This window comes from Pseudochaenichthys georgianus, unplaced genomic scaffold, assembly GCF_902827115.2.
Source record: "Pseudochaenichthys georgianus unplaced genomic scaffold, fPseGeo1.2 scaffold_1182_arrow_ctg1, whole genome shotgun sequence".
NCBI classification, from domain to species: Eukaryota; Metazoa; Chordata; class Actinopteri; order Perciformes; family Channichthyidae; genus Pseudochaenichthys; species Pseudochaenichthys georgianus.
In genome coordinates this window covers 1-7,500 of record NW_027262119.1, presented here as the reverse complement: position 1 = coordinate 7,500, position 7,500 = coordinate 1, and the positions used below count along the sequence as shown (strand labels likewise).

Here is a 7,500-nt window from a genome sequence, read left to right as displayed (position 1 = left end):
AACGTGTACCCCCCGGAGACTAACGTGTACCCCCCGGAGACTAACGTGTACCCCCCGGAGACTAACGTGTACCCCCCGGGAGACTAACGTGTACCCCCCGGAGACTAACGTGTACCCCCGGGAGACTAACGTGTACCCCCCGGAGACTAACGTGTACCCCTTGGAGACTAACGTGTACCCCCCGGAGACTAACGTGTACCCCCGGGAGACTAACGTGTACCCCCCGGAGACTAACGTGTACCCCCGGGAGACTAACGTGTACCCCCCGGAGACTAACGAGTACCCCCCGGGAGACTAACGTGTACCCCCCGGGAGACTAACGTGTACCCCCCGGAGACTAACGTGTACCCCCCGGAGACTAACGTGTACCCCCCGGAGACTAACGTGTACCCCCCGGAGACTAACGTGTACCCCCCGGAGACTAACGTGTACCCCCGGGAGACTAACGTGTACCCCCGGGAGACTAACGTGTACCCCCGGGAGACTAACGTGTACCCCCGGGAGACTAACGTGTACCCCCCGGAGACTAACGTGTACCCCCCGGAGACTAACGTGTACCTGTGTACCCCCCGGAGACTAACGTGTACCCCCCGGAGACTAACGTGTACCCCTCGGAGACTAACGTGTACCCCCCGGAGACTAACGTGTACCCCCCGGAGACTAATGTGTACCCCCGGGAGACTAACGTGTACCCCCCGGAGACTAACGTGTACCTGTGTACCCCCCGGAGACTAACGTGTACCCCCGGGAGACTAACGTGTACCCCCCGGAGACTAACGTGTACCTGTGTACCCCCCGGAGACTAACGTGTACCCCCGGTCTGTCCCCAGGCCTCAGAGGGGGAGATCCAGTGGGTGATCCGGCTCTCGGTGGTGGTGGTGGGCTTGGCCGGGACCTCCCTCACCTTCCTGGATAACAGCGTCCTGATGATCTGGCTGCTGCGCTCAGACCTCACGTACACTCTGATGCTGCCTCAGCTCGTCTGCGTGCTTTTCTTCAACATCTCCAACGGTTACGGCGCCGTTTTGGGCTGTTTCATCGGCATGTTGCTGCGGGTGTTGAGCGGCGAACCCCTGCTTAGAATCCCCGCTCTAATCAAGTTCCCAGGCGGCATGGAGGTGGACGGCGTTTTCATCCAGGGAGCTCCGGTGAGAACCATCTGCATGCTGTCCGCCTTGGCGTCCATTTTGCTGTTCTCGTACCTGTTCTCCGTGCTCTTCAACAAGGACTGGGTCCCGGAGCGCTGGGACGTGTTTAACGTGAAGGCGCAGTACTCGATACAAACACAAGACGAGGGGAAGTCCGACATTAAGGAGGACATTAAGGACGAGACCCCGAAGGAACAGAATGAGAACACTGAGGCGTGTGAACCTATGTTAGAGTCGGCATGTTAAAGTAGGAATGTTCATTTAAAAAACATATTTTATACCATTTTAAGGACTGGTTTAAGAACAACTATTAAATGTGAAACTACATTATTTTAAAAGTACAGTATATTTTGAATTTTTTGTATACTTTTATATACAGTACAAGTGGGAGAAAACACGCACCAATGTTCTTTTACGTTATATTGAGAGCTTTGCATTTTCTTTGCCTTTTTATTTAATTGATTGTATGACAATTAAGACCCGGGCACTAGCAAGTAAGGACACCACCTCCTCGAGGAGGCCCACAGGCGACAAGCAAACTACACACACACTTACATTAGGTGCAGAAACGATCAAATGTAAAAACACAACAGTTCCTCATGAAGAAACATCTCCAGCACCTTGAGGAGACATGGCAGCGTTTAGAGAACACTCAGCACCTTGAGGAGACATGGCAGCGTTTAGAGAACATCCAGCACCTTGAGGAGACATGGCAGCGTTTAGAGAACATCCAGCAGCTTGAGGAGACATGGCAGCGTTTAGAGAACACTCAGCAGCTTGAGGAGACATGGCAGCGTTTAGAGAACATCCAGCAGCTTGAGGAGACATGGCAGCGTTTAGAGAACATCCAGCACCTTGAGGAGACATGGCAGCGTTTAGAGAACATCCAGCACCTTGAGGAGACATGGCAGCGTTTAGAGAACACTCAGCACCTTGAGGAGACATGGCAGCGTTTAGAGAACACTCAGCACCTTGAGGAGACATGGTAGCGTTTAGAGAACACTCAGCACCTTGAGGAGACATGGCAGCGTTTAGAGAACACTCAGCAGCTTGAGGAGACATGGCAGCGTTTAGAGAACACTCAGCAGCTTGAGGAGACATGGCAGCGTTTAGAGAACACTCAGCACCTTGAGGAGACATGGCAGCGTTTAGAGAACATCCAGCACCTTGAGGAGACATGGCAGCGTTTAGAGAACACTCAGCACCTTGAGGAGACATGGCAGCGTTTAGAGAACATCCAGCAGCTTGAGGAGACATGGTAGCGTTTAGAGAACATCCAGCACCTTGAGGAGACATGGCAGCGTTTAGAGAACACTCAGCACCTTGAGGAGACATGGTAGCGTTTAGAGAACACTCAGCACCTTGAGGAGACATGGCAGCGTTTAGAGAACACTCAGCACCTTGAGGAGACATGGCAGCGTTTAGAGAACACTCAGCACCTTGAGGAGACATGGCAGCGTTTAGAGAACATCCAGCAGCTTGAGGAGACATGGTAGCGTTTAGAGAACATCCAGCACCTTGAGGAGACATGGTAGCGTTTAGAGAACACTCAGCACCTTGAGGAGACATGGTAGCGTTTAGAGAACACTCAGCACCTTGAGGAGACATGGCAGCGTTTAGAGAACACTCAGCACCTTGAGGAGACATGGTAGCGTTTAGAGAACACTCAGCACCTTGAGGAGACATGGCAGCGTTTAGAGAACACTCAGCACCTTGAGGAGACATGGCAGCGTTTAGAGAACACTCAGCACCTTGAGGAGACATGGCAGCGTTTAGAGAACACTCAGCACCTTGAGGAGACATGGCAGCGTTTAGAGAACATCCAGCACCTTGAGGAGACATGGTAGCGTTTAGAGAACACTCAGCACCTTGAGGAGACATGGCAGCGTTTAGAGAACACTCAGCACCTTGAGGAGACATGGCAGCGTTTAGAGAACACTCAGCACCTTGAGGAGACATGGCAGCGTTTAGAGAACATCCAGCACCTTGAGGAGACATGGTAGCGTTTAGAGAACACTCAGCAGCTTGAGGAGACATGGCAGCGTTTAGAGAACACTCAGCACCTTGAGGAGACATGGCAGCGTTTAGAGAACACTCAGCACCTTGAGGAGACATGGCAGCGTTTAGAGAACATCCAGCAGCTTGAGGAGACATGGTAGCGTTTAGAGAACATCCAGCACCTTGAGGAGACATGGCAGCGTTTAGAGAACACTCAGCACCTTGAGGAGACATGGCAGCGTTTAGAGAACACTCAGCACCTTGAGGAGACATGGCAGCGTTTAGAGAACACTCAGCACCTTGAGGAGACATGGTAGCGTTTAGAGAACACTCAGCACCTTGAGGAGACATGGTAGCGTTTAGAGAACACTCAGCACCTTGAGGAGACATGGCAGCGTTTAGAGAACACTCAGCAGCTTGAGGAGACATGGCAGCGTTTAGAGAACACTCAGCACCTTGAGGAGACATGGCAGCGTTTAGAGAACACTCAGCACCTTGAGGAGACATGGCAGCGTTTAGAGAACACTCAGCACCTTGAGGAGACATGGTAGCGTTTAGAGAACACTCAGCACCTTGAGGAGACATGGCAGCGTTTAGAGAACACTCAGCACCTTGAGGAGACATGGCAGCGTTTAGAGAACACTCAGCACCTTGAGGAGACATGGCAGCGTTTAGAGAACATCCAGCACCTTGAGGAGACATGGTAGCGTTTAGAGAACACTCAGCACCTTGAGGAGACATGGCAGCGTTTAGAGAACACTCCAGCACCTTGAGGAGACATGGCAGCGTTTAGAGAACACTCAGCACCTTGAGGAGACATGGCAGCGTTTAGAGAACATCCAGCACCTTGAGGAGACATGGTAGCGTTTAGAGAACACTCAGCAGCTTGAGGAGACATGGCAGCGTTTAGAGAACACTCAGCACCTTGAGGAGACATGGCAGCGTTTAGAGAACATCCAGCAGCTTGAGGAGACATGGTAGCGTTTAGAGAACATCCAGCACCTTGAGGAGACATGGCAGCGTTTAGAGAACACTCAGCAGCTTGAGGAGACATGGTAGCGTTTAGAGAACACTCAGCAGCTTGAGGAGACATGGCAGCGTTTAGAGAACACTCAGCACCTTGAGGAGACATGGCAGCGTTTAGAGAACACTCAGCACCTTGAGGAGACATGGCAGCGTTTAGAGAACATCCAGCACCTTGAGGAGACATGGTAGCGTTTAGAGAACACTCAGCAGCTTGAGGAGACATGGCAGCGTTTAGAGAACACTCAGCACCTTGAGGAGACATGGCAGCGTTTAGAGAACACTCAGCACCTTGAGGAGACATGGCAGCGTTTAGAGAACATCCAGCAGCTTGAGGAGACATGGTAGCGTTTAGAGAACATCCAGCAGCTTGAGGAGACATGGCAGCGTTTAGAGAACACTCAGCACCTTGAGGAGACATGGCAGCGTTTAGAGAACACTCAGCACCTTGAGGAGACATGGCAGCGTTTAGAGAACACTCAGCAGCTTGAGGAGACATGGCAGCGTTTAGAGAACACTCAGCACCTTGAGGAGACATGGCAGCGTCTACTAAAAGCTGCAGAAACCAAGCGGTCCTACAGCGCTGGTTATGAACTCGGTAAATCAACCCCGGGTTCCTCTGTCCGGCTGAGGGCGCGTTCACGTGAAAGGGGCGGGGTTAGCAACATTCGACCAATCACAAACGGGAGAAGTGTACTGACAGCGCAGCGTCATAGCTCATGAATGAAAAGTATCATGTTAGACAAATATGAAGAAGTTAAACTTTAAAAATGTCTTAAAAATATAATTTTAGTGTCCCCTGGTCTCCAGCTGTGTGCGTCACTCTTTAGTGTCCCCTGGTCTCCCAGCTGTGTGCGTCACTCTTTAGTGTCCCCTGGTCTCCAGCTGTGTGCGTCACTCTCTAGTGTCCCCTGGTCTCCCAGCTGTGTGCGTCACTCTTTAGTGTCCCCTGGTCTCCCAGCTGTGTGCGTCACTCTTTAGTGTCCCCTGGTCTCCAGCTGTGTGCGTCACTCTCTAGTGTCCCCTGGTCTCCCAGCTGTGTGCGTCACTCTTTAGTGTCCCCTGGTCTCCAGCTGTGTGCGTCACTCTTTAGTGTCCCCAGGTCTCCAGCTGTGTGCGTCACTCTTTAGTGTCCCCTGGTCTCCAGCTGTGTGCGTCACTCTTTAGTGTCCCCTGGTCTCCCAGCTGTGTGCATCACTCTTTAGTGTCCCCAGGTCTCCAGCTGTGTGCGTCACTCTCTAGTGTCCCCTGGTCCCCATGTCTCCTCAAGCGGCTGAACGCTCTCTAGTCGCTGCAGGTGTCCTCAAGCGGCTGGAGATGTTTCTTCGTGAGGAACCTTTGGGTTTTTATATCTGCATCCTTTCTGATACGACGGCGTTGTTTCTCCTAATTTATTTTGTGTCGTTGTAGCTCGTTAGCACCCCCCCCCCTCCCCCCCTCCACCATGACCTGGAATGCAATACTCACGATTGTCTCACGTGTTTTCAACATCTCCCGTCTGAACCGTAACTCCAAAGTGCTGCTGATGATTGTACTGTAGCTCCTCCTTTCTTTGTCCGATGTCACATGTGAAGGAGGCGGAGGGTTGATAAACGTGTGTTCACAAACCAATCATCCAATGGGAGCCAGTTATTTGTTTGGAGCCTTTTATTTCCTGTGAGTCCTTATCTTAGGAGTCTTGGGGCTTCGTAGGAAACCTTCGAAGGACCTGTGGTTAGCGTGGAGACGACGACCTAAAAGAAAACATCAGGACTTGGAACTTAATATTAAAAGACAAACATTAACAAGACGCCGCTTCGCTGCACGGGGCTCTTTGAATTACCGAAGACAAATATTAATAAAGTGACTCAACACGAGGCTCACTGACCTTTTGGGGCCCCTGGAAGCTGCCTGCGGGGTCTATGAGATAAGTCCTTTATGCTTTATACAAAAATAAGTGTTTTCTATTTGATTTGCACACCGTCCCACTTTGTGTACAGCAGGGGGTCAAACTCAAATACACAGTGGGCCAAATTTAAAAAATAGGTACTAGTGGAGGGCCGGACTGGGTCAATGTTTACTGCAGAACGTATTGAAATGAACTTATTGCACATATTAAACCTGGAACTAACAAAGCTTCAATTATTGCCTATAAAAACATCATTAAATAATCAGCTGCTTTCATTTCTCACGGCTCTATCAGCAGCTTCTCCAGAGTCACTTCTCATGAGTACATTTCCCCACAGGCCGACAACAGCTTCAAGAAAACTATTCCCCTCAGAGAGAAACCAAACATGCCCTGCTGTCGTGAGAGGAAGAGCAGAAGGAAGCATCCTTTGAGCTCAGGTTGCTGCTCTGAGATGCTAGCTCAGACACTTGGCGTCTCATCTTGGGGGAAAGGTCATCAATGTTTGGGCTCTGAGCGGAGGAGACCCTCAGGATGCAGGGAAGGTGCAATATACCGGCGGGCCAGATTTAACAGGAATTAGAAATTATCCCGCGGGCCGAAATTAAATCCACCACGGCCCTGATTTGGCCCCCGGGCCTCGGGTTTGACACGTGTGGTTTAGAGCATTTTAAACCGAGCCATGAGAGGTTCGTTCTGCAGAACTGATACGCAGTAATTAAAGTGCTGCTTTGAAAAAAGGAAAAGAAACCCCAACGAGGCCAGCAGATTACACGCGGGTGAACTCGGCGTGCAGCAGATTACAGAAGCCTGACAAGACGCACTTCTCGTGTCCTTTACTTTCCTTTGCACACGTGCGTTATCGTTCTACCGTCCGGACGTATCGTACATATCATTCAGTGTGTTGCCGTGCACTGGGAACGCCCACATACAGCATATGAACACACACTCGCTGTGAAGCAGCCACACCTGGATGTGGATGTGCAGGTATGTGGTCGTTAGGGGACGGTCGTTAGGGGACGGAGACCCTCCATGTCTCCGGGGGACTCAGGGAGAGACGACGCGGAGGGATTAACGGGATTATCTGCCTGATGGATGTCACTCTGGGTAACGGCTCCCGAAGCTCAGCTCGAGAGATAATAATACGCAATGAAAAAGTGTGTGTGTGGGTGTGTGTGTGTGTGTGTGTGTGTGTGTGTGTGTGTGTGTGTGTGTGTGTGTGTGTGTGTGTGTGTCAATCAATGTTTATTTATAGCCCAATGTTACATTTGTCTCAGTGGACTTCACAGTGTGTACAGACTATCAGTATGACGATACGACACCCTCTGTCCTTAGACCCTCTGTCCTTAGACCCTCTGTCCTTAGACCCTCTGTCCTCAGACCCTCTGTCCTTAGACCCTCTGTCCTCAGACCCTCTGTCCTTAGACCCTCTGTCCTCAGACCCTC

At 51.1% G+C, this 7,500-nt stretch overlaps 2 protein-coding genes across 14 annotated transcripts in view; one reads left to right on the top strand and one right to left on the bottom strand.

Annotated features, from left to right (window-relative positions):
* Positions 1-1,486, top strand: part of LOC117440763 (high affinity choline transporter 1-like) — a 24,452-nt gene extending 22,966 nt beyond the window's left edge. The window contains exon 7 of the mRNA XM_034076997.1: positions 831-1,486. Coding sequence (XP_033932888.1) covers positions 831-1,394 — 564 coding nt within the window. The 3' untranslated portion in view covers positions 1,395-1,486. The remainder of the gene's footprint in view (positions 1-830) is intronic.
* Positions 1,487-1,575: 89 nt separating this feature from the next.
* Positions 1,576-6,384, bottom strand: LOC139433195 (polysialoglycoprotein-like). 13 transcript variants are annotated; one of them, XM_071202109.1, is made up of 6 exons: positions 4,305-6,384; positions 4,071-4,265; positions 2,900-3,367; positions 2,588-2,665; positions 2,120-2,470; positions 1,576-2,041 (listed from the first exon to the last, which is right to left on the bottom strand). In XM_071202109.1, the coding sequence occupies exons 1-6, from the start codon at positions 4,705-4,707 to the stop codon at positions 1,746-1,748; spliced, it is 1,791 nt and encodes a 596-aa protein (XP_071058210.1). In that variant the 5' UTR covers positions 4,708-6,384; the 3' UTR covers positions 1,576-1,745. The 13 variants fall into 13 exon arrangements, with proteins under 13 accessions (XP_071058210.1, XP_071058204.1, XP_071058206.1 ...); XM_071202103.1 differs by having other exon boundaries at positions 1,576-2,314; positions 2,354-2,470; XM_071202105.1 differs by having other exon boundaries at positions 1,576-2,470; positions 2,900-2,977; positions 3,056-3,367.
* Positions 6,385-7,500: the final 1,116 nt, after the last annotated feature.

Excerpts from the sequence above, each read along its gene's own strand:
- LOC139433195 (XM_071202100.1), bottom strand. The coding sequence starts at position 4,707 with ATGTCTCCTCAAGGTGCTGAGTGTTCTCTAAACGCTGCCATGTCTCCT. Across the intron at positions 4,266-4,304 it reads CGCTGCCATGTCTCCTCAAG|GTGCTGAGTGTTCTCTAAAC; the intron begins GTGCTGAGTGTT and ends TGTCTCCTCAAG. Across the intron at positions 2,471-2,587 it reads CGCTGCCATGTCTCCTCAAG|GTGCTGAGTGTTCTCTAAAC; the intron begins GTGCTGAGTGTT and ends TGTCTCCTCAAG.